This window comes from Apostichopus japonicus, chromosome 10 (genome assembly GCF_037975245.1).
Source record: "Apostichopus japonicus isolate 1M-3 chromosome 10, ASM3797524v1, whole genome shotgun sequence".
In the NCBI taxonomy this organism is placed as follows: Eukaryota; Metazoa; Echinodermata; class Holothuroidea; order Aspidochirotida; family Stichopodidae; genus Apostichopus; species Apostichopus japonicus.
Genome location: NC_092570.1, coordinates 18220340 through 18247590, shown reverse-complemented (window position 1 = coordinate 18247590; position 27251 = coordinate 18220340). Strand labels below are relative to the sequence as shown.

General features: G+C 36.3%; 2 protein-coding genes across 4 annotated transcripts in view; both read right to left on the bottom strand.

The window, feature by feature from the left end:
- Nucleotides 1-342: 342 nt before the first annotated feature.
- LOC139974779 (carbohydrate sulfotransferase 1-like) lies at nucleotides 343-18526 on the bottom strand. The gene is made up of 2 exons (XM_071982194.1): nucleotides 18203-18526; nucleotides 343-4907 (listed from the first exon to the last, which is right to left on the bottom strand). The coding sequence occupies exon 2, from the start codon at nucleotides 4174-4176 to the stop codon at nucleotides 2923-2925; it is 1254 nt and encodes a 417-aa protein (XP_071838295.1). The 5' UTR covers nucleotides 4177-4907; nucleotides 18203-18526; the 3' UTR covers nucleotides 343-2922.
- Nucleotides 18527-19692: 1166 nt separating this feature from the next.
- The window catches only part of LOC139974737 (uncharacterized), a 117367-nt gene continuing 109808 nt past the window's right edge, over nucleotides 19693-27251 (bottom strand). For all 3 annotated transcript variants that reach the window (XM_071982119.1, XM_071982118.1, XM_071982120.1), the window contains exons 13-16: nucleotides 27058-27186; nucleotides 26046-26130; nucleotides 24871-25017; nucleotides 19693-23105 (exon numbers count right to left, since the gene is read on the bottom strand). In XM_071982119.1, coding sequence (XP_071838220.1) covers nucleotides 22996-23105; nucleotides 24871-25017; nucleotides 26046-26130; nucleotides 27058-27186 — 471 coding nt within the window. In that variant the 3' untranslated portion in view covers nucleotides 19693-22995. The remainder of the gene's footprint in view (nucleotides 23106-24870; nucleotides 25018-26045; nucleotides 26131-27057; nucleotides 27187-27251) is intronic.

Sequence of the window (27251 nt, the reverse complement as noted above, 5' to 3'; positions counted from 1 at the left end):
CGGACACCCTCCCCCCTGACAAGGTTCCCTGATCGGACGAGGACCAGGGGAGAAAATGTTTTGAAAAAAAAACCTAAGTCCAAATAACTGGATCTTTAAGTATTTGAAAAGCTTCATTTTATAGTTTCCCACCTAATGGTCTAATGGTAGAGGAATTTTTTGACAATCACAAGGTCCCTGGTTCAATTCCAACTTCTGTTTTTCTTTTACTTCCTCCAGTAAAAGACACCCCCCTCTCCCCCTCTCCTTCTTCCTTTCTTACAATGCACAGACAAAAACTAAACAAGCAACAAAATATGTTATTATACAAAACAGGTTCAAAAAATTGTCCAACTAAGGAAATTTGTCTTTTACAAATATACAAAATATATATTTCAGCACACAACTTGAAGCCTTAGGTTAATAACTATATCAACAAATATACAAACTGTTTTTATTTAAAACATTATAATAAAAGAAACGTTGTGACAATTTTCATTTTTTTCCAAGTTTTGAGAGATTTTTTTAAAATAAATATGCCCCAATATATATCCAAGAAATAACATGACTATGTTATGATGCTTTTCTGTAACTAAGGTTTCGTAAAAGATTGTCATACATTAATGTGTAACGCTAATATGATTTATTACGGTGTATGTCACTAGCTGGCACATTCGCAATACATGCAAAGCTACAGACAGGTTAAGTCACCTTTATTAAATGTTGTGTTACATGTGTTGAGAAAATAAATTTGAAATGGATGTCACATTGAACAATACATACTGAATGGTGGGTTCCATATAACTACATTCAAGATGACAATAGTTAAGTTGTGTAACATGAATAAGCGGCATTCACAAAGGGGGGATGGGTGGGGGTGGGGCATGGCCCCCACCTCCGACTGTCAGTCGGGGAAACACTGGACCATTTCTACGGGTGCATCACCACCCCTCTCTCCCTCAACCTCCCTTTTTTTCAACCTTTTGCTCAAGTATTTATTAGCAAAAGTTTGGGCTACATATATAAACCTGATTTATAGTCTAAATATGCCTAAGAATGCACCATTTGACATATAAAAGTTTAAGTTTTGTCTTGGGGAGAAGCCCTAGACTACCCTGTAAAGGAATCGACTTCGATGACCCCAGTACGGTCCCCTCCTTAATAAAATCCTTCATTTGCCTCTAGTCCATTCCACAAAAGTTCAGCCTCTGACCTTAATGCATTTTAGATCTACTTACACAGACCTAAATTACAATCTAAATAGGCCTCTGAATGCAGCATTTGACATTTCAAAGTTTTATATTTTTTCTGGCGACTGACCCCCAGACCACCTTCCATAGGGGTCAATGACCTCAGAACAGTTCCCTCCTTTTATGACATCCTTCAATCACCTCTGACCATACCACAAAAGATCAGGCTCCTACCTTCATAGGACCTACCTAGCTCCTGCCTTGATGGGAACATTTTTATTCCCCCTCCCACCACATTTGAAATCCTGTGCACACCTCTGACCTGCATGTATAAAGTGTTGCAATAAAATAATAACCAAATGTCTAATGTTGAATCCTTTAACAAGGTTTCTTGGATGCAGCTAGTCAAATTTTCAGTGTAAGATCTCTCATCATTAGAACGGATCTATGAATGTTACTTGTGCTTCTTACTTTGATCCTTTACTGGTACAGTACTTGCCAACGGTATAGATTGCCTATGTAAAATGTATACGTTTCTCCATTTTTAAGTACATGTAAATGTTGAACAAAACATCAGCACAAATATCTACAGGACGAAACACAATTAACTGTATGGGAGCATCATAAAAATCTCGACAAACGAAAAGTGATAAAGTTTTCTGCAAAGTAATCACACATGGGATAAACATTTTGGCAAAGAGATAATTATGCCATTGCAAATACAATTGTCATAAACACCCAAATAATATTTCAGTCTATTTTCTTCTTTCTTGGTAATGAAAACTAAGAGTAACAAGATCACATTCAACATCATACTCTTCGAGCCACTACAATACAGTGCTTCTTTTAGTATAATCAAGTATTTAAAAACAACATGGGTCAGACTCAGTGATTTAAACCAGAGAGAACCTCAACCACCTTAACAATTCCCTCCCCTTAAAAAAAAATAATGTATCATTGAAAGCCTCAGCTGCGTAACATGTGCTCAACATTAAATTTAGAGATGCATACTTTTGATGAAATTTAAAAGAGATGATCACACTATGATACCGCACGACGTCTGTGGCATCTCCCGACGCCAGTGGCACCTCACGACACCCTGTGGCACCTCACAATGCCCCGTGGCACCTCACGTCAACCCGTGGTACCTCATGTTGCCCTGTGGCACCTCATAATGCCCGTGGCACCTCATGATGCCCTGTGGCACCTCACAACACCTTGTGGCACCTCGAGGGTTTATGGATTACAACTTACATGTTGGGTGGCTTCAAATGCAACATTTTAATTCAAATTTGGAATCTTTTCAAATTTAGTAAGTCATTTCAGATGGGAAAACCATTGATTGCTCTTGGATGACAAAACCCACCATACTATGACCCGGCCGGGATCGAATCTCCTAATTGCTAAGCCTCATTGCTTCAAATGCCACTGCCTTTATCCACTCGGCCACAGCACCATTATATAATTAGGTCACTTTATTAAATATAATTAGGTCACTTTATTATCACTATATAGGGAAATGCTATTCATAAACTTCAAGTGTACTTGACTTTTAGTGACTCAAGTCATGACTTCTCACGACACAATAGTACAACAATTATTGTTTAGATTAAATGTATGAGGCTATAACATATCACTACAGCTACTGTACTAGGCATGATCTTGATCATTTAGGCAAATTAATGTGATCGGTGTTATTTGACAATATTCAAAAATTATTTCTAATACTAGTACAATAACCATAACTACTCCTCTACATGATCATAAGGTCTTTATCTAACTTAATAGGTTCGACTAAAGGTAATGAGTAGTTTTCTAACTCCTCCTGAGTGTAAAGTTTCTTATATCCTAAGGATGCCATGACATCGCCGCAAATGTCTTGAACTGCTAGTACTTCTTCCAACGAGAGTCTGCCTCGCCACGACGTGGAAGCTCGAGATGAATTCTTACGGGTACTGAATTGGTGTTTGCTCCTGGAATTATCACTCTCCGTGTTATTGTGTATCCACTTTAAGACCACCGGTGGCAATTCCAAACCGATGAAATCATAAATATGTTGGCTGAGTCTTATCGGATCCTCTGCGAGGTCTTCGTACCTTACCAGCCGGTATTGATCCTGCAACCAGGTCGGTTTATTCAGGGCATCTTTTAATGTCTCTTTCATCCACGCACAGAGTTTTGGAATGGTGTTTTTTTTACTGTCTTGTGACGTCGATAGTAACCCCAACTCGTGAAGACTTCTCTTGCCCACACCCTCGGGTCCCCCTCTCTTCTTAGGTGTATAATATGATCGCCGGGAACTCGCGGTGCCTCGAGGATCCCGCATCAGATGTAGAATTTTCAGATTGATGCCGTGGAATTTGATCAGCGGCTTCAGCATTTTGACATTTGCTCGGATAGTCTTTGTGACGACGTGGCCAGATTTTGTGCACACTCTCTGAAACTGACTCGGTGTAGCTTTCGCACAACCGTCGGTTTCCTGACAGATCGGCAGTATCTTTCTACTCTTGCCTTTGCCAATACTCCATCTCGCTAAAGTCTGTATGAACATCCTCGGAAATTTACATTTGTACAACTTTTTGAGCAAATCGGTGGATTCTTCCTCCAGACTGTCATCTTCCGACATCTGGAGAACCTTGAAGGAATGTAAGGGCTCAAAAATGAAAAACAACTCCGGATTCTGGTTAAAAATTTCTCCACAGAGGGTGGAACCGGTTCTCATGCGGGCTAAGACTATGACCTGGACGGGGCCTTCCACCTTCGTCGTATTTATCGCGATATCCCCCAGAGAATTATCAAAACTGTCCAATTCCACTTCTGAAGAAGTCGCAACAAAACTGTTGTCCGAACTCAAGGAAGACAGGACGTCGCTGACGGAGAGTTTCGCCAGGGTTTTGTCTTTGTGGGAAAGCTTCAGTAGATATCGGGCAGAATCAAATTGATAAATGTAGAGCAATGTGCAGAGGAGGAGAAGAAGAAGAACAAACAAGGAACCTGTGCGACTCATTCTGTCGATAAAAATGACAAAAGTTAGCGCAAAACTATAATGGTCAGATCTTCTGCGATTGCTGCTGTCTTCAATTAATTGTCATTATCTTCATCTGGGACAAAATTTTCCTGTCTTTATCCTGCCTAATTGAATCCTGGCTAATTAAAATAATGCACAATTTAAAGCACAACTTTTGTTCCGAAGCTTGTCATAACAAATTTTTGAGATTGAAAGAGTCAAGGGTATGCAGCAAATTGCAAATTTCCACGAAATCCATAAGTTTCAGGATCAGACAGAAACCTATTTTCCCTTGCTGAAACCGATGGAGAAATCATTCAGATTGTATATTTTATTTACTAATAATGCAACCTTTTTTGTGTTATTATATTATTATTCCAGAGCACAATGTTTGTATGTATCATATGAGACTATTAATACAAATTTAATCAAATCTATGGCAAACTGTATCTAGCTATGGGTGTATGGATCTACACACAATCTCTAAATGGTACTTCATAGCACTGGTTTTGCACCCTATGAAGTTTCAGGATATTTCTATGTATACATCGTGTTCCTCTGAATACTCTTGTAAACAAGTGTAAATGTTTTATTCAGAGACCAGATGCTATGGAAACCACATGATTATCATAAAATATGCAAAGTTGTGCGAATTCGACTCCATTCAAAGTTGCCACTCCTGGAGAGAGAGAATCAAATTCCATCCAAAGACCAAGGCTTCATGGATCAAACTGTGGAGTGAAAGGAAAAAGAAGACCGTTTTAAAATAATGCTGGAGATTCTCTGCACTGATATTTGAAAACCCAACCCTAAGTTTTGATATATATGCCATGAAAGCTGAACAGTTCAGTTGAAGAACTGTCACTATTGACAAAAAATTATAGCTAAAACAGAAGTAGCTAGATGACCAAATCAGAGTCAAGCAAATTGTCATTGTATTTTTATATCTATTATTATTTAATTGTACAAATGCACCTGGACACAACACAGGAGCAAAGCACAAGAAAGACAAAGATAATATCCTGGATAATCTACACATGTATAAGATAACACTAGAATTGCAAAACTTCCTTAAAACATTGCCTCCTGGACAAACAAAAAGGTTACATGGATGAAAATGGCACTATCACATTCACAATTTTTAGATTGTGGCTTATCACTTATTGTACAGTTCTTTGAGCCTGATTTGTAAGGCTGTTCATAATTTTCAAATACCACATTTTTCCATTCTGTGTTTATTATAGCCGTAATATCTGTGCAGTCCAGTGCATGCTGTTGGGCAGTCATTAAATTGATGACTCATTTGCAAGATGCTAATCTGCTCAACAAGATATATTTTCTTTCTACAAAAAAAAAAAAAAAAATGGGTATTGTGATAACAATGCCCTTATATGACTATTCATGAATACATTTTGCTACTAGTTCCTTCAAACATTACAAAATAATGTACTGATAAGAACCAACTAGTGGTAAAGAAGCACATTAAAATCCACTTCCCGGGAATGAATACATATTGTCAGAATAAATAAGCTTTTGTTGCTATGGCTAAATAGTTTTAGTTCTACAGACAGTGCACATATTTACACTATGTAAGTTACTACAGTGATCGCAGTAAACAATCCACTGGGCATCTCATGCAAGGCCGTGGAACTTGATACCTCAAGTACTTCAGCAAGAAATGTCTGCATCTTCTTTATTAAAGTTCAACAGACCATGCAATTCGACGGTACGTTTCACACACACATCCATACGCAAACAACCAGTTAGTCTCCCATCTCAAGGAGAAAGTATAATACTATTCAATGTACAGTGCACAGTGGATACTATGCATAGCAGGTCTAACTTACTCTACTAATTACTGTACAGAGGCACCAATACAAATTGGATGGGAAAGAGTGGGAGTGGAAACGAGGGACACCATGTCCCACAACTTTGATGGTGGGATTAATGTGTTCCCTCCCAACCTATTCCACACACCTATGTATGTGACAGTACTACCGTCATCGACAACATTAATTTGTGCATCTGTCCCACAGTTTATTTTAGTAGAAAACTTCACAACCCATGGAAATGGTTAGACCTCTTTACTTGCATGATTTTTTAATACACATGCAGTGTCATCCTATGGCTGTTAGCACTTTTTACATGCACATACTGTATATATAGTATAGTAGAGTGGGTTTTCCAGGTGAGCAGAGACTACTGAAGATACAGCATTACTTAGCATGCACAGGATAATTTATTGCAAACCTGGAAGGATGCTGAATTCAGCCAAGGACATCTGCTGAACTCGGACAATTAACATATAATCATAGTTTCTTTAGGTAAAGAATGTGGTGGGAGAGGGTGGGGGGGGGGTGGTTGGTCTACATACTTTAAAGAACCATTGGAAATTAGACAGGGAATACAAGATGATGCCATCTGCTTTAGAATACTGACAATGACAATTTCGCTTGGTCTAAATCCAGTAATTCATAAATAAACTAGAAAGCCACCTTTAGCTTTGTGATTCCTTGCCATACAATGTGCTCAAAAATAAAAAATAATGTAACTATCTGACTAATTGTAGAGCAAGTGAGTTTAATTTGTCCAACAATTCAATGAGAACCAGAAAAGATTTGTAGAAATCTCTTGTAGGCATCAACCATGTCTTCACTCATAAGGATTTTACAGAATAGAATTTTAAACATCCTTTCATTACTAACATATCCATTATACAAGTACATAGTGATCAAAATATTACCATTCTTACAAGCTATAAAGACTTATTTGTCTGACATAGTCAGCAAATCGTGATTCACTTCATTTGTTTGACATAGTTACCACAACAAGACAGAGAAAGAGGATACGCATGATTACATCAATATTCATAAATATTTCAACATACCAACATACAGGAACAATGCGACCACATGTCAACATCCTTCACCACACGGGTTCATCCCATGTCAGCTCTATGATATACTAGAAGGCTTACAATACAGTCTTCCAATACATATTAAAGGAGCCACTTATTAATTAGAGTCCGATTTAACTCGTTAATTTTCCTTAATATGATCTGTATTTAGACATGGTATTAAAACATTTGTCTGTGCTTTGTGTGCCAACGTCAGCTACCGGATCGATACACTGTCCAGGTTCCTACTTTGTGTGAGAGTCCAAATCTAATGAGTCTATTGATGCAGAGTTGTACTGTAGCAGTACAGTAGTAGGCCTACAAACTGTATATATACTGTAGCTGGGGTGGGCAACCTAGGGCCCGCAGGCCACATGAGGCCCGCCAGTGATTTTTTTTGCGGCCTGTGAGATGTCTCAAGAAAAAGAAAAAAAAATCAATCTATTTTACATCATCACAAAAACGAGCTAGCTACTTAGAATTTACTGGCACAAATGATGCCGTCAGGTAGGCCTTTTATCCCCATTAATTATCAGCTGTACTGTATTGACATTATGTTTTTGTGAATACAGATTAATTACACAAACCTATTGCTTGAAAGTCCTCGGAATCAAAGGTTTGAAATCAACAGCAGGTCGTTGGTTAGGTGAGGCCCAGTCAATTTTTCACTCCTTATATACAGTATATATGGCCCATTCATTCAAAAAAGGTTGCCTACTCCTAGTATACAGTATGTTAAAGCTGGATTGTATTTTAAAGTATTTCAAAGTATCAGAATTGAACGTTTAATATGGATGATCGCCTCTGGTGAAAACTTTGTATTTCATTTTTTCCGGGGAAAAAAATTATATATTTTATTATTTTTGTTATGGAGAGTTCAACTTTGTTAAGGGGTGTGAAGACTCGTGCAAAAAGAAACGTCTAATGCCGGTAATCTGACCTAGTTTCGAATGAGGTGTAACAGAAGTGTTAGAAACCACCATAGATCCCAGAAAATACACACACACAGCTCGCTACCATCGGTAATTAGACACTAGTGTACAGTCAGCACATAGAGCTGCGGTCAATACCCACAGCACAGTGTACAAACAATACAGCGATGGACATTTCAGGTCCAGCTAAAGATAACAAGGTTTCACGTTTCATTAATGTACTGTCTGCATTTTGTAGCGACACAAACAAAACGTCACTTGCAAGCAACGGAAAGTTAACTTTTTCAGATGGCCGCATGCGGTTTGGGTGAGTCTTCAATGCCTTTAATACCTTCATCCTGCTTGTCATTATTTTTTCCAAACATTAATTCAAAAAGAATAAAGAAAACAAGAACTTCAAAATGATTGCTGAAGGATTCCCTACGAATCAAGAACAACAGAAGCAGCAAGAACCTCAAATCGAAAGTTTTGTAAATTTAAGATTAATATTTTGGGCATTTTACTATCACTTCACACCATTTCCAATGCAAGTGGTTTGTAGAATATTCATGTACTGTATGAAGAAATTCAAAAACATTTGAAAAAAAAATTAGGATTCAAATGACCAACTTTTATAAATCTCAGTCATTAGACCCACAGCTCAACTTCTTTGCACTAGAGCACTAATTAATGATTCGTTACAATTTTCTCAGCCTCTATATGTCCTGTTGCTTTCATAATTTCTTCCTTTGCCTGAGAGGTGTGACATTTTGTTTTAAATATAGTTAAATGTTTCCTTAGGGCCATCAGAAGGACAGTAAAAGCATGCAAAGTTGCACAGCTTTTGCTACAGTCTCTGGCCTGAGCTCTTTTGATAAGATTTTATCATGTAAAACAAATGAGCTTTTAACAAGGAGAACACAGACAGAAAAATGGCAAAACTAATATACAATGTCTGAGGTCAGGTTGATCCAAATGTGATTCACAAAGGCTGCTAAAAACATAAAAAAAATACGAGACAAGAACAGGAAGGAAATTGAACGGATGATATAAATATGTCGGAGGTTTTTCTCATTATTAGGAGTAAATTTAGCAGTTTGGTCATACATCAGACAAAACGGATGCAATTTCATATTGAATGTGACTTTGAACTCCAATAATAATGATAATGATCGGCAGTTAATTTTTTACGATGCTTAAGCGACCAAAAATGTGGGAGACACCTGTAAGTCCGTACATGGATTATAACTATTACGTCCGGTGGGTTCCAATTCAACATTGTAACTCAAATTTGGACTCTTTTCAATTTAGAAAGTCATTTCAGATGGGAAAACCGTAGATTGCTCTTGGATGAAAATCGACCTTACCATGACCCGGCTGGGTATCGAACACACTTTCTTTTTTTTAAATTGACAAGAATTTTAGAAGAGTAATGCTAATGAAGTGTCCTCCTAATGGAATTTAGTAAAGAAATTGTAAAATAAATGATGGAAAAGAACCAAGTCTTTAACTAATTTTATGCAGACAGTGCTCGGTTACAGACAATTGTTAGTCAAGACTCCTACTGTACTATACATGCACGCAAGTAGGTATGACAAAATGACTGTTAACTATGAGATGATCTAACCACAGCTGGCATCTACTTCCTGAATAATAATAAAGCTATATATATCATCTTGTTGCAATTACACTACGCGGATTCTTAAAGGTCGAAGCCTAGATTAATTAATTATCGCTTCAGTGCCTGCCCCCAATATACTACATAGTCCTAATAACAATATGTATAACATGGATCAGTTAACTCTACCCTGGCAGGTTTTTTATCTGAGAGAGGTTTAGCAATGTCAGTACTATACAACCTCCTATCCTATAGCCTATCAGTGTTATACAATGCTGACATCACAAAGTCCACGTTTCCTGCTTTACCTAATTGGAACAAATTAATGAATCAGCCAGGAGGTTATTGAAGCAACAACTTGACCCACAACTGTCAGCATTGGACACTTACTGTATAAGAAATATTGATCTGAGACCATGCTTTAATACATCAATGTTGGATAGAGAACTCTGTGAAAATTAAACAACCAGCACTTCAAGCAGCCTCTCTTAATTTTCCCTTTCATCTCCCTTTCCTCTCTCGTAGTCTCGTCCTTCTCCCCAGTTCATCATTCATTACAACATTAACATACTGTATGCAGTATTGATGTGTAGACATGGAATGTGCTAACACAGGATAACATCTGTGTCATCGAAACAATATTTCAAGCAGTGTCCCTATACATAATCCTTTATCCTCTCCATGAAAAGAAACTTCAGTCACTGGGTACCAACACAAATATACTGTACATCTCTGCATATATATACATATTGAGACTAGTTTAGACTAGTGGAACACTATACATATATACATATCCATATAATATCCATATAATATACATAATATATATATACATATATATATAAATACATGAGCATTTAGAGAAAGTTTAGATCTCCAGTGAGATAAAAAATGAAATTTGGTAAAAAAAATGTTTGGAGGTAAAACAGCCAATGTTTGGTTTTTGCAGAGCTTCCGAGCAAAACTAGCTCTTCTTCAGTGCATGATCACCGAAAGTGACAAGGAGTAGCAGGAATTAAGAAGAATAGAGCAGTGTGTCAGCATGGCAGTGAAGTCAATGGGACTACTGATTTCTGCTGGATTAGCGAAAGTTTTGGAAAATCGGATATATATACACAGAGCATAACGTATCAGAAGGGGGCAATGACCTGCAGCCCGGGTCAGATCTGTTATAAATTGTTGCAAACTAGATATATTGGAGAGCATATAGTATCAGAAGGAAGGTGGCAATGACCTGCAGCCCAGATCAGATCCGGTAAGAGAGTACTGCAGTAAATCCTTCCTTCACTTCTTCTTCAATTCTTTTTTCCTTCAGGTCTCCCCATATCCCATTCCTTTCCTTTTATATCCCCTTCCCTTATCCCCTGTCCTAATGCCCAGTTCAGCATTATTATGGTACTTCTATGGTACAGTGTATTGGTGCAAGGATTAGTTATGGAAAGCAACAGTCTGACAATGCTAGGGATGCAGAGGATTTGGAACTTTTAATCCTGCCCGAATTCCAGCTGGATTTACTGGATGTTGGAAATTGAAACAATCCATCACTTTCTTTACGGTAAAGAAGGGGGTGACGTTTCACATAGAGATCTTCCTTTGAAGGGTTAGGAATAACTATTAAATACTGTTTATTTTCGACAGAATGAAACACATATATATGGCAATCTACGCCATATCAACCACCAAGAACTATTGTAGCGCACAGTGTCATACATGAAGCCACAACTGTAAAGAATCAGTTGGAAAACTAAACACAAATATAATGTGGATATACCCAGCCCTTCAAAGTTGATGCTAAAATTGTTGTTGGGTCTACTCTGAATCCAGCATCCCTTAAAAGAAAATATGAGAATTTATTTTTTTGATTCTTGTCAATTTTGAACAACAAGTTTTATTCATTCCATTGAGGGAATATTAGGTGAAATAATTTTTTAACAAGAGCCCAAGGAACCATAGTGCCTTGCTTAATATTATTCAAGTGGAATATTAAAGCACTGTTGTATGTCATTCCCCAATATCATAATATTTATGCCCACATGTACCAAGCTATTAACCAACAACTGTATTCCAAGTTTGGATATAATCTGAATTAAGGTTGTGGAGATGTTGCAATTTTTAAATTTTGGTCCCTCCCAAAAAAATTGGGCTCGATAAAATGTTTGCCCATAAATGGTCCCCAAAATATTTGGCCCAGACTCAAGTGGCTAAAAATATATTTGTCCCCAAAGTTGTTTTTCTGTGCAGTATGAAAGTTAAATTTTTCCATCAACAGAATGTGATGAGCAACATAAAACATGTCACAGAGTCATTTAAAATTAATATCTTCCACTTGCAACCTTTGGCAAGTGACAATATGAAAACTCTTTGAAAAAATAATGGCAGTGAATGACAGCAAACATTTCTCTAATACATTTTGTATATTTTTCAAATTATAACTGATAGCATGTACAAAATGCGTCACTAAATAAAGTGGACCTACTTGGCCAAATTAAGTGTATTGGTATTCTTTACACGAAATATTTTTTTCTGTTAACAAACCTTATACTATCCATCCATTGTTAGTGTGTATACATGGCACAGTGAAGCCTAACCAAATTGGCAGGATTAGCCATGTTTTGTCGGCAAAAATGTTTTTTACCAAAATGACAGATAATCGTGTTTTGGATTTGATTTTCTGCAGATCAGCTATAAAGGAGTTTTGAATCATTAACATTTGAAAATAAGTTGAATGTCTAGTGAATATCCCAAGCCAAGTCCAACTAATTTTGCATTGAGTTATGGCATGCAGCTACTGTAGTCAGGCCAAGAATTTTGCAATTTTTGCCATAATGAATGCTTAAAATATCTACTGGCTATCATCAAGTTCCTGACTTCCCAATGGCATTTCCTTGCACACATCACTTACAGATAAGCAACAGTAATACTGGCTATGTTATGTATGGAGATTAGCATTTGAAAATGGCCCTTTAATACCACTGCCATGACAGTTTACCTGTCCCAGGCATTTTAATTAGCTTTCGTAACTGGCTGTTAATTTGAGCTGAGGAAGTGGCTTTTCCATGCCGGTTTCCTTGAAAGGGCTTGGAGAATTGATTATGTAACACACAGGCCAAGTAGTTCCAAAACTAATAACTTTTATAGGTGCAGAAGTGGCCAGTGGCGAAAAAAAGTCAAGACCTGTGCCAAGTCTTACTAAACGGCAGATTTTTAAATGTTGTAACCTTTAGACATGATGATTGTTACCCAACTTATCACACATTTTTGTTCTTGATGTCTACAGACAGACAAATTCAAGAGCCTTTTTTACCTACTGGCAATGGAGAAATCCACTGACATTTAGTGTAGTTATGTAGAACTATGTATTACAATGCAGGACTTAAATTATGAAACACTTTTGTCCCAATGTGACATAAGTTTTTCAGAGCTACATCACGTTCAAAATAACTTCCTTTGTGTTAGATTACTTATAAATCTTACATCTGCTAGACCAGTGTTATTTGTTTACAGTGTCTGATGTTAAAAATGAAAGAAATATGCCCAAAAAATTAATTCAATAATTATTTTGTTGAACTTGTTAGATTTGCAATTAAACAAAGGATAGTAATTGAAATCATTTAAGATCATTCAAGTGAATTCTGGATTCATTCTGCTCTTTAAGTAGATAGTGTCATAATAGTGCACCATTTCTTGTGAAGATGCTGGCACTGCCCAGAGTTTTGTCATAATTTTGTCAAACTATGACTGTAGATGTGCATGTTGGTAACATATTCTAGATATAGAGATTCATTCAGCAGTGAGTAAACTGTGCCAGTTCAGAGTCTTAAATGCTGGGCAGTTCCGTAAACTAGTAAACCTTTTCACCAAAACTTAAAAAACGTTGAATCATTACATGTAGGGTATCAGATGAAAGCTAAAACTCTGAAGTTTCATAATATTTAGCTAATTTTCACAGAACACATTGTTTTCAGGCAGATTAAGGTGTGTATTAGTCAACCGAAAAAATCTCAAATTTGCTTCACAAAAATTTCCCAAAAACAAAATACCTATTTTTGCCTGTGTATCTTCAGAGGAATAAATATTCTTAGATTTGCTGAAGTGATATAATATATAGATTCAGTTGACAAACAGATAAAGTTGCAGGGATTTTCAGTTTTCTGAGAATAACTTCTTTTACAAATGTAAATTGTCATGTGTACGTCCGTCACAGAAAAATCACATTTTTTAAAATTTCATACAGAAGGAGGTACCCAGATTTCAAGACATCTACAATTCAATGCACATCTTGAACACTCAATAACTACATAATGTGCCTTTAATCCCTAGGATTTTATTTTTTCAGAAAATGCTGTGACAGACGTACGTATTTTCGTACGTCCGTCACGTACGTCCGTCACGCGTACGTCCGTCACATTATTTTTGTTTAGATAAACAATGTATTTTAACATGTTTATCACTACAGTACCTCTGAATTTAATTATCAAACCCATTTAGTCATTAACACAGATATTAGGTAGTTTTGTGGTTGCTTCATTAGCATAAATGTAGTGGTATGCAAACATTGCATACTTCAGTGTCAACTAGCATATATTTGTGTTATTGGAATTAGCACTTGGCAAGATATCAAAGAAATGGCATGGTATTGAACAACATGTTCAGTATGCTAATCTATTGTCTACATTGATATAACACTTTCATCTGAAAGCCTTGTTCACATTAGAAAACACACAGAGGGGATCCGACCGAATCATATCCCCTGCTAGAGATCAACATCCTAGTGTAAATACTATCCTTCTCAGGGTCAGACCGCGACATGTTGATCCCCTGTTCTGGGGGATATCAGTTCCAGAGTGTGAAGACTCGGGACCAAAGTGACCGGAGATCAAGGCAAACAAACTACATAACACCATGTCTGTTACACTCACTATTAGGCAAACTAACCATGGACATATATGGAACTATTAGCTACAAACTTTTTATTTGTGTACAACATTGTTTCTTGTAGTTCTGCCATTTATTCTTCCCTCTGACCATGAGGTTTCCTTTCAATATCCAACACACTGTATATTTTACACTGTGTTCAACTAGTTTTTAGTAAATAATTAATCAGTTTTAGAAAGAAGATTGTCTGAGAGTCATCAAGAACTGTTATTGCAATTGTTAGTATTTTGTTAATGCTGTAGTACAGGTATGCATGTTATTGTTTTGATGTAATTTGTTCTACATTTGCTTTAGGTTCATTACCTTTTGTGTTGGGTTTCAGGTATCATTATGTGGAAGAAAAGTTAATTTTGAACCACATGTGCTCATAGTTTTATGTTGGTGGACAGAGTTACCAGATGGTTCTTCCTTAACTTCACAGTGTTTGTGTGTATTACCTTTATACATGTATGTTTCATAGTTGCTATACTAACCAAGGGTGTGCCACTGTATCTCTGTATCTTGGCATGAGATATTTAAGAACTATTGCCAGTTAATGCTCTCATAGCTATTCAGCAATACTGCTGAATACAGTAGCTATTTGTAGTACAGTATGCACACCCTGGTTATAACACTGACTTCACTTGTTATAACAGTGTTATAACACTGACTTCTTTCTCCCACTTTCACCTCAATATATTGAATCAATACATTGCATGCAGAAGTTAGTGACACTCATCTTTATTAGAAATTTGCCATACACTTTGTGCATTTGCACTTTTGTGAGAGTCACCATACAAATATTGTAACTTCCTCTTCTTTGACTCAGAGTGGGAAATCAGAGCTGGAGCATGAGTTCAAGTGTGAACACTATAGGAGATTTTGGAAACATATTTGCGGTTAAATTGTCAACACAGGACTAAGAACAGGGGATCCAATGTGAACACAGCCTAAGAACTCCTGAAGCAATACAACACAATGTATCACACATCTGAAGTTCTGAATTTCTTGTTTGCTGAAATGTGCTGTTATATCATCCATACAGAAGCTTGCAGTACATTTATTTTAATAAAAAAAATGTCAAGTAAATAAACAGGGTGTGAAGAAAAGTGAAAGAAAAATGGTTTGGTGCTCATACCATTAATAAAGACCCATCATTCTGACCCACTAGAGAACTTCAACTTCCTAGGGGTCTAACATCTGTATTGTTTGAAATGATGCACACAAAATTTTAAATGAGCTTACCATTGATGATTTGCATAAAACTTAAAGTAAAATATAGATTTCCAATAGAATAGAAATTTTGTGAGAGGGTAAACCTTTTCGCTATTACTTTTACCTAAGTTGTTCCATTAGCCACAAGTAAATGAGCTGCATTATTGTGTACATCTGTCAACAATGGAAACTCTGGGTGAAGCTCTGTCACAAATTAAAATTTTAGGGATACCAAGTAGCACTTTTGTTTGTGACGGACGTACATTTACTATATAATTTCACACGTGTACGTCCGTCACAAAAAATTGTACGTCCGTCACAGAGGAATTTTTGAATATATTGCAGGGAAGTGATATAGGTATCAACTGCTTGTTTACTGATATGTGTAGTTAAGAGTCTTCTTCATAACATGTATAGTAGTTTTAAATTGCATCCCATCCCAATTCACAGAAATTTTCAAAAGAAAATTACGATCTGAAAAAGTCACTTTCTCTGGGTACGTCCGTCACAGGGAGGTTTTTTGAGTATTTTTGTAGTTTATTTAGATTGGCAAGGAATGAAACTCCATACAAGAATAGTACAAGGTAGATGTTCCATAAAACCCAAATGAAAAGTTATCTCCTATATATAGCCATTGAGATATGGATCAACAAACTGTCCGAAATGTACGTCCGACTTTACGGAATTGCCCTGCTTCATAATTTGAACCAACATATTATTTGGTCCCAACTTACTTTGTACAATACAGGAATTTTGTGTGTTCCCTAAATTCACATACTGTGTTTTACATATGTGGCTGCGCTGCTAGGCAATAGTTGCCATGTTTTTTAAGCCAAATTGTAACCACTGTTTCAATCGCAACTTTAATGTATGGAAATGGCCAAAATTGCCACAGTGAAACAAGGGAACATCAATTTTGTATTTTTTTAAAACATTTTAGTAAATTATTCCTTTGTTCAGCTGAATTATAGAGTAAACCTCAATGCATGCACAATCTACAGGAAATTATTCCTTGCTTTGAGCAGTTTGACTCCTGACCTTTACATGTACAATGGCGGAATTTGGTCAAACCCCCGATGAAATCACATAGCTGAAGGATAGAACTAACAAAGTGGCTATTCTTACGACGATTTGTAAGAATAATTTCCGATTACGCATGCGCAGTTGCTATTTTTATGACAGGAGTACTATTTTTACGACCAGGAGTAACAATAATTTCCGGTTAGGGTTAGTGTTACGGTTAGGATTGGGGTTTAGGGTTAGAGTTAGGGTTACCCCTACTACATGCGCAGTTGCTTTATTTACTTTACTGCGCTTGAATTCGCCTTTGTCGTAAGAATAGTTTATAAATAATTGTTACGACTAGTCGTAAGAATAGCCACGGCCTAGAACTAACCCACGTAGCAAAATCAGCAAGATCGTCATTACTGCTACCCTTTGAAGAACATTGTTGCCTTTCTTTAGGCCTACTAAATATTCCGAAAAAACTGTAAACCATCAAACAGTAAATAGCCAAAATTCCGAGGTCTTGTATTGATAGACTACTCAGCCACTACAAATTACAAGATCCTGACCCCAATATCCCATCAAATTAGTTCGGTGACAATTTTACACATGCGACTAGTATAGTAAAGGCTTCATAATTGACGCACCCCCGTAATTGACGCACCTTCAATTATTACTAGCAACGATACAGCAGGCCACCTAAACTTTTTGCAGTCAAGCAGAATGACATATTTCATGAGTTTGAATCCATTTCAGCTATTTGCTGACCAAATTGTGGTATTTTTTAAGCTTTTAACACCCTCCCACCAGTTTTGCACATTTTTTGGTCATTTGGAAATCTTACTCCCTAAAAATAACCAACATTACCTCAATATGATAACACTGCTCTCTGGAACCTGACCAGTCTGAGCTTAGAGGCTCAGAGCATAGCAAACAGCATCTAAAGTCAATGGATGTATACTATAGCCTACACTACAGTTAGCTTTACAACGAATGTGTCAATTTAGGGGTATGAAAGAACTTGACACGGCAGACATTTTGTGTTCAAGTTCTGCTCAATTGTACGTTGCATATGCACAGAACCTTAAATATTTTGAGATCATAACATATCTGAGGAACTACACATATGTAAAACACATACAGTCAAGTGATTTGGATTTTTCCTTGATAGATATCGTTGATCAAATCCTTAAGTGCGTCAATTATGAGCCCACCATGCTACTAGGAAATTTTCCCGTGAAGAATGCTACTGTTTCGCGGAACTCAGCCATGTTGATAATCTAGGTACCTACCTATGAAGGCCTACTCTGAGCAGGCATGTTTGTGATGGTCATGCTGTGACGTATACTATAACAGTACTATCAATTCTTGCGCCTGTGGCTTTCAACATCGAGTCGGTTCTACTCTTTCAATTTGTTTTAGCTTTCTTCTTCTTATTTTTAATAAAGGAATGCAATTTATACTTACGCATCAAGTCCCTCTCATGGCCGGTCGTATGTGCCTATGGCAGCACATTTTTTGGTGAGAGAAGAGAAGACAGCCTCCGACATAACAACAGCTGTTGGGTCACCATATAAATGTAATATGACAATAATACCCCGATATGCTGGTCGCATTGATTGTATCAAATAAACAATGTTTCATCCCAGATTAATGTATGTCGTCCAGTTACAGAGTTGTTGACAATTAACAATTCATAATCATGGACGTTAAATATGAATGTAAGAGACTGACTTCGGTCAGCTTGCGGCTTTGATAAGCCAATGAGGATTCTTCGCGAGTTCCTGCTTGCAGGAGGATCTAACATAATATACATACATACACGTACATACAATAGTTATCAGCTAGCCAGATGCTCGCTGCTGCGAATGAAAAGGAGGGCGTTCGCCTTTTTTATCGACATTTACATATGTGCGTTTCAGACCCAACAGTTTCCGGATTACCAAACCCTTACACAAATTAAGATTATGTGTAAAAGTAATGGAAAGTAAAGTAAAATTAAGATTATGTGTAAAAGTATTGGGCCTGACGTTTCGATCCTAGCAGGATCTTCTTCAGAGGCTGAATAAATAAGATTATAATTGATAAAAGACACCCATCCTATCGACATTTTCAGCAATTTCTTCGACTGTTACTTAACGACGACAAATTGTTTACCAACCAAAATATTGTTGCAGTTCGATGAAATTCAAGTAAAATTCCTGAGATAGTAAATGTAGATTGTCTGGCGACTATAATGAATGTAAATGCTGGGCACGACAAGCGAGCCAAACTTGTTACAGTTTCGATGTAATGGAGGTTGGGGGTATAGGAAGCTTCCAAAAAGTAAGGGGTGGGCACAACATCAGAGGGGCACTTTCTCATTCCACAACCACCACTCGTTATGCTATAAACCGATGCACACCGTCCATATCACTTAAATATATATGATGTATTAGTATGCTATCAATACTATTTATTGAGATTGTTTATTATCATGTAACCGTGCTACAAAAAGATATGGGATGCCATTTTAAAAATAGCATGTACATGACCAAAAATAATTAATTAAAATAAAATATTAAAATTAACAAAGGCTTAAGATTTCCAAAAGACAGTTCTTCATCAAAGGGGCAAATTTTATTTGCCAGTAGGGCACATTTGCTATTTTGGAAAGAAGTAGGGGGGCTTGGACCCTCCCCAGTGGCCCCCGGCTCCTACGGATGGCTGTCATAACAGGGATCTTGGGGCCCCTGGATGCTGCAGCATTGTTAGATTTGATATCTCATAGCTGTTTTCAAGCACAGAAGTATGTTGAGGAAGAGCAGTTATTGTGAAATTTTCATGGCAAAATTTTGGTAGGAAGGGTGAAACCAACCCCCCCCCTCCCTGGGGTCCTATAATCCTGCATATATGAAAACCGAAAGGAAATATGATCACAGAAAACAAGAAAAAGAAGGGGAAACCAAAAACACAACTTTTCATTCTATATCTTGTCTTTATTGTGGCTAACAATTGTTATTGTGTGTAAACCACTATTCTCTGATAATATACACTGTACATCTAATGAAAGGAGAGAGTTATATACATAAGAGCACAAGATGCTTGTGTTTTCTGTTGAAAATATTAAACGCTTCTCCTCTATGTCTAACACCATGTTACTTCACAGTTTTAGTCAAATATACCCAAAATTCTCCAAATTAACAATCTTCAACAACCACAAAAAGAAACAGAATAAAGATGGATAAAAGAAGAGTTGGTTAAATTTGATGAGGAATATGTTTGCTTAAAAGCTTCAAGAGAATTGACATGAACTGAATGTTATTCTGATGGTGTAATCTCAGAAAATTTAGAACAAGTATGTTAATTTAAAATAGGAAAACAAACAAACTTATTAATAGCAAAGATGTCCCAAAAAAAATGTAGATAATATAATTATTCAAATTTCACCAGTGAGTATAATGGCTTTGCTATATTATGACCATTTCATTAAGTGTATTTAAAGTACATAGTGCTAGTCCTTGCTTCTTGATACAGCAAACATTTAACAAACACCATTTTGGAAAAATTCTGTCAAGATAAACTACCATCAAAACTAATCTGTATGATGCTTCTGAAACAGTACTTCATCATGAAAGTTCTTGCATTAAAATTCTGGCCCAAAGGAAGTGTCCCAAAATGCATTTGAGGTGAAAATAAAAATAAATTGGCCCAGCTGGCCAACATATACCAGGAATTAACCAACAACTGTATACCAAGTTTGGCTACAATCCAACTTACACAGTTGCGGAGTAATTGCAATGTTAAGAAAATGTGGGCCCAAATGGTCCCAAATATATCAGGCCCCACAAATTCAGGCCCAAAGATTGTGAACCAAAATGCATTTGAGGTGGAAACTAGAGCAACAATGCTGCAGTGGCTCAATTCCGATCATCTGTGAAATGAAAACCACTTCAGTGGAGGGCTGTGATGATTCTATAGTACGGTGTTGTATATATGCACTGTTTAATAAGATTTTTACGTTTCATCCCATAAACGCATTACTATTCATAAGGTTCGCGCCAAAAACCATTGGGCACACCTCACTATAATACATGTACACCGCAAGTATGACAAATATCCATCATGCCGTTGTTGAGTTATCACAGACCCAAGCAGTGTCACAGACACACCCACCAACCTGACTGGGTAGGTTCCTTTGCTTCCAGCAAGGAACCAAAACAAGATTTCAATTATCAACAAACACCCCTTTCTTCAATGTTGACAGATTTCTTTGAATTATTTCAGCAGATATCTTTATTTTCTGTATAGATTTCTACTCATTTGTTATCAGTTCCAAAAATCCTACAATCATTTCAAAATACTGTTGATGAATATCCCTTTATTTTTTTTACAGCAAAAGGTGGTTCCATTTCAAGATTGAAAGATCAAGGTAGGAGTTAATGCATTCTTAACATTTTCATAACGAGAACACCGACAAAAAACAATGTAAACAAAACTTGAAAGAGCAGCGTAGCTACCCAAGCCTTCGTTGAGATCAATTTTCTATTTGGTACAAAACAGTCCACAGTCATCTGTAAATACTGTCCCAAGTTCCCTGTTTAAACATCAAATATCCTGCGAGTTCATCATTTCTTAGTGTTTTGGGAAAAATACCAGTCTTTGAGTTGCACTGTTATTGAATTGTCTGCCAACCTAGCTCAAATGAGAACGTCCCTTGCTTAGAATAATTACAAGCTTTGGTATCAGCTCAGTAAAAGTCTAGAAGAGCATTATTTGGAAGTGCATAGGTCTCCTCTCTAATATCATTGTTTTATATCCTCTTTTCCCCAAACAGATTACTTTGTTCATTAAGGAAAATTTCACTTGATATTTGTCTCTATGACTTCCCAAAAAATTTATCAAGTAATGTTTTAATAAAGTTAGTAGTTTTGAATTAAGTCAACAATGAAGAGAGCACACTTTATGATGAATGACAGGACAAAAGGTAAATGAGAATGAATAAAGAATAGATTCTGTACAATTAAGAGAGAGATAATTAAAACTAATTAAAAAGAAGCTGATTAAGAACAACATGTCTATGACAGTAATGGAATTAAATGATACATCACACAAGTTCAAAGCAAGGTGAAAAAAATTATATGAAATTGATTTATAAAACAATCAAAACAGAAATAATGAGTAAATTAATAATGATTAAATAAATATTTAAAAAAACAAACTTCTAAAGTTTGGTCATATTATGCAAGTAATCAACTTTGTAAAAAAAAAATTATATCTACAAACTTAACTCTTTCTGTAACAAAAATATATCTTGGTCATAGTCAAACTTGTCCTGATTATGGTATTTGCTTTGTAATTGTGAAGTGAAATCAAATGCAAAGCTGGTCTCATTCTATTTAGGTTCAAGAGTGGTCATGTTACCAAATATTGGTTGTTAGCTTTTAGTTTATATCAAAGATCACTACTAATGTGATAACTAACATAGCAGCAAATAGTTTCATTCCAAAAATCCATATTCTGGAATGAATTCTTGGCTGCTTTATAACATTCATGTTTTTGTCAACTCTGACAACTAATTTATGCATAACCGTAGCTGATCAAGAAATTCTTTGACAGCTATATTTTACCATAAAGTACCAAAATATGACATTACACTCAAGACACTCCCTGTGAACTTTTCTGAGACATTAGTAATACTGATGGTCATAAATAAGATCATATTTAGCAGAGACATTAGTTACTGATTGTCATAAATATGACCATATTTATCCGTACACATCTCCTGTACAAATATTTAAGGATGGTTTATATTACCCATTAGATTCTCATTCACTGAAGGGAAACAGTATTGCCTCACAGTATTTAGCTTGGTCATGTTTACGACACTATTCTTATATATTTTTATTCCCTGCTGATGTTATTTTCTTGCTTAAGAGTTTTTTCTCTGTTGCTGTTGTTGTTGTTGTTGTCATTATCATCTTCAGTGTCTCCAACAGTTTGGTCAAATACAGTTTTATCGACCTCCGTAACCAAGGTTTTACTACAAGATTACCATAGTTACCACAAATTTCAATAAATCGCTCATTGGAACTTCCACCGATTGCGACCAACTAGTTCTCTTCAAAGTCTGTCGAATGCTACCTAGTAAGATACATGGCTTGATCATGTAAAACAGGTACAACCCAAAATGCAACATTCAGAGCACACAATTATGACATACTACTATCATAACACCTGCAGTGATAAGCTGTTAAACAGAACCATCGGTTTGTTGTACTTTATTTCTTAGTTCCAAGTCCGATCAGCGCTGTCAGTATTTTCTTCCTCGGAGTATCTTCTTCATTCTTTAGAAGAGGTGTTGTATAGGACCGCCTCATTTGATATTCTCCTACCAGAAAGAAAAAATAGAAGAACAGTGATATTTTAACTGAACTAGATATTACATCTTCTTACAAAATGTCCTCAAACATTCATACAATATCTTCGAATGAGAGTTCTTTTAATTAAAATCAAAGACATTTAACCAGAAAGTCAGTAGGATTTGTGAATCCTTGAAAGATAATTCGCTCAAACTTCCACATATCTGACATATGTAGAGCAAGTGAGCTAACTTTGAACAAGAGCTAAGTTAGAACCAGAAAAGATTAGAGATGTTTATCTCTTATTTGTAGCACTCACTTCTGGCCATCAACCAATAAATTAAATAGTAAGGATTTTTACAGTATATATTTTTATTCCAAAATGTTTCAATATCCAGAAAGAAGAGTCTTCCTATGTGAAATATAGACACATAGATGTTGTTCATATGAACAAATTGACATTCTAGCAAATCAGCTCTGTCACCAACCATCCCTATAATAATTGTTATTAATGAATGAGCGTTACATGGCCTTGTTTATTCACTGTGAAATATTTCACAACTTCTGCCAATGCTAAAAGTCAGCTGATATATATCACAGAGAATGAGGCCAAGTTTTTGACCATTGAGATAACATGTTGAACCCTTTAGCCAATTTTGAGACCATTTTGAGATAACCCATTGACCCCTTAAAGCTGGGAGTGCAAAAACTAAAATAAGGGCCAGTTAGTTTGTTTAAATCACCTAACACAAGAGTATCTTAGAAGGAGATTTCATTTCCTTGATGACTTCATGTATTGTTGAAAACCTATTGAATATTGAGCTCCTTCACAAAACAAAACTGAACTGAAGTTGACTATGTTCACCAAAACAAATTATCATCAGAGAACTCACAGATTAATTAATGTTATCAAGTTTACAAGGATTTCAGACTTTTGACACCTGTTGACCTCACATGACCTTTGACATAGATCTACCAATTTGATAGGCTTTTTGTGCTTGCTAAGCTGAATCAACATACCACATATGTTCAACAAGAAGTTCAACAAAGATGTACTTTTTGAGTTATCATGTTTACAAATTTTTCAGACTTTGACCCCTATTGACATCAAATGACCTTTGACCTTTAGAGACAAAAAGGGCTCTTTTGCTCAATAAGACAGATCCACATACCAAGTATGAAGGTAATCCACACAAAATTTTGGAGATACCATGTTTACAAGTATGTGTAATCGCACCATCACCATTGCAAAGATTCCTTTGCCTCCAGCAAGGAATCAAAGAGTACGAATGTGATGTCTTTACAGGCATCCAATAATCCAAATAGTAATGGCACTATGTAATTGACAATGATTGACAAAACAAACCTAGTCAAGCAGGATATCCAACATTTACCAAATGTTAATATTGTTACACCTTAGAGGAAATACAACTGTGAACACAGTTGATATTTATCATTTATTTATTGATTCCATCATATAAATATCAAATTTACAAAGAGGAGTCATAAAATATGTCAGCAGGAAAAATAACTAATATAAAAGGGGGGGGGGAGAGAGAAGATAATGATAGTTAGTTACTTGGGTGATGAAGACTACAATCAGAAACTGTGTCATACAGGGCAAAAAGAAGTTTACTACCACTGCCAACTATTACTGGACAATTTCCAAAGTGGGAAAGTTTCCGATATGATAATGTGATGTCAAACTCTAACAGTCACTGCAAGGAGCTGAGCTGTCACAATGATGAAGAGAACAAAAATAACACTTTGTTTTAAATATGTGTATTTGCTTACCTGTTTTCTCAAAATGGATGACTACTTTCCTCTCTTCCTCCAGAGCCTCCATCCAAACGTCCCGGTCATTTTTGGTCCTTGACACAAAGGTCAGTGAGAGACTGTCATCTTTGAGATGGGAAAGCTTCCATGAAAATGCTGGCGTATCTGTAGCAGCAAAAGACACACAATGGGAGTTAAAGTTAATTTAAAAGAGAAATTAGACAAGTTTCATTTGCCAATTATAATGAACATACAAGTAAACTTTTCAAAGATCTTAACATCCTCAAGCTCCCTGATTTAAGAAATGTATATGTAGCCACATTTGCCTATGGAGCTATTCACGGACAGGTCCCACCTGCTTTCCACAATTTCCTTGTTCACAACTATGCCATTCACAATTATAAGACAGGACATATACAAATTTTACTGTTATAATTTTTATTGTTATAAACAACAAGTCTATCTTTCACTATTGTGCTGTAATGATCCCCTTAGCCCATAGACACTTGTTTCTTGGTAAACAATCTTCGCAAAAGCCCAAGACAATTTGTCAACAATCTTGGCAAAGCCCAAGACAATTTGGAAACAATCTTGGCAGAAGCCCAAGACAATTTGTAAACACTCAGTCCTACTGAGCCTACTACAGCACATGGAAAACCCTTCTTTCATAGCACAAATTCACTGCAAAAGTGAGCGGTCAGATCTTCCACCAGACTGAGACTTTTCACTTTATATAATGTATGCAAAGCATGTATTTTACAATCAAGTTTACATAACTTGTGCCTGTACCGTTACAAATATTTCAAACACAAATGTGTAGAATTACATTACAAAAGATGTTGTTCTCCACAAATTGCTAGAAATGCTAGGTGACAGGACTGACTGGCCATTAACGGAAAACACAATTTCTGTAAACGTTTAATATGTTTCGTTCAGTTAATAGTTTAACTTAAATGGCGGCAACACCACTGCAAATCAGAAATATTAAACAATTTGGGGTCTTTCACTTGACTAGTCAAATGTATTCTTATGACTTTTTAGCCTAGGGCCTAATGTCCCTAATCATACTATACACTAAAACCTGCTATTAAGATGTTCCGTGTCTCTCAAATCTACCTATGGTTCCTTCCGCAGGCTCATAAAGGCCTATATGCAACAGTAAGATTACTAAGGATCAAATTTTATTTTCAAACCTTTGGACTCGTCAAGACTTAGAGCTTCGTATTCCTCCATGTTGAGTCTTCCTTTGAATACAAATCCATTCCTTTTCAGTAAATCCTGGAAAAATGAGCAGCAGAAGACAAAAAAAGGTAGATAAATAGGGCCATTACAAAGGTGTGTATCAAAATGCACCCAACAAATCATATTAGAACACATACGGGTTTATAAGAAATATTCACTTCCGTTAAGTTTAAATGTTATGTATAAACAGCACTGATGTATCATTGGCATGTTAAAATACATAGATATCCATGCTTCGTGTCAGGTTAACCCAGGCAAAGTCCGAGCATTGGCTCACACACAAAATTATGTCCTCAATTATAAATAGGCAATACTCTCAATCTCAAATATCAACATAGTAAATGCTCTCAATGCAAATGAATCAATGGTGCAATGCTTTTTAGCAGTAATGCTCCGAAATATCAATGTAGTAATGCTCTCAATGTAATGGAGCAGCCATCATGCAATGCTCTCAAGTAGCATTACTTCAATGCTCTAAAGTAGTAATGCTCTCAAATATCATTGTAGTAATGTTTTCTATGCAATGGAGCAGCCATCATACAATGCTCTCAAGTAGCATTACTTCAATGTTCTAAAGTAGTAATGCTCTCAAATATCATTGTAGTAATGCTCTCTATGCAATGGAGCAGCCATCATGCAATGCTCTCAAATAGCATTACTTCAATGCTCTAAAGCAGTAAAGCTCCCAGATATCAATGTATTCATGCTCTAAACAATGCTCTCAAGTAGCATTGCTTTAATATTCTAAATACATCAATGGTGTAATGCTTTAAGTAGTAATGCTCTCATTCATGGTAGTCTTCGCTATATGTAATAATTTTTAGTTTACATGGCAGGAAAAGCTCTCTAGTATCAGTGTAGCAATGCTTTCAAGTTTGATCACAGCAATGCTCTCAATGTATCGATACACCAATCAATGATCTCAAATGTATCAAATATTTCCGGTGGTTTTCTGAGGCTTACTTTTTTACAGATGATGAGTTGGTGGTCAAAGAGAAATAGTCTTCTGAGAACAAACTTTCTCCTGTTTGTCATCCTGTGAACATCTCCAGAGTGGATGAGTTTGGAGCTTCTGGCAAGGAGATCATCACCCTGATAGATGAGAACGAAAGAAGAAAAAAGATTAATTTGATAGAAAGATATCCTTGCATATTCAA

Excerpts from the sequence above, each read along its gene's own strand:
- LOC139974779 (XM_071982194.1), bottom strand. The coding sequence starts at position 4,176 with ATGAGTCGCACAGGTTCCTTGTTTGTTCTTCTTCTTCTCCTCCTCTGC.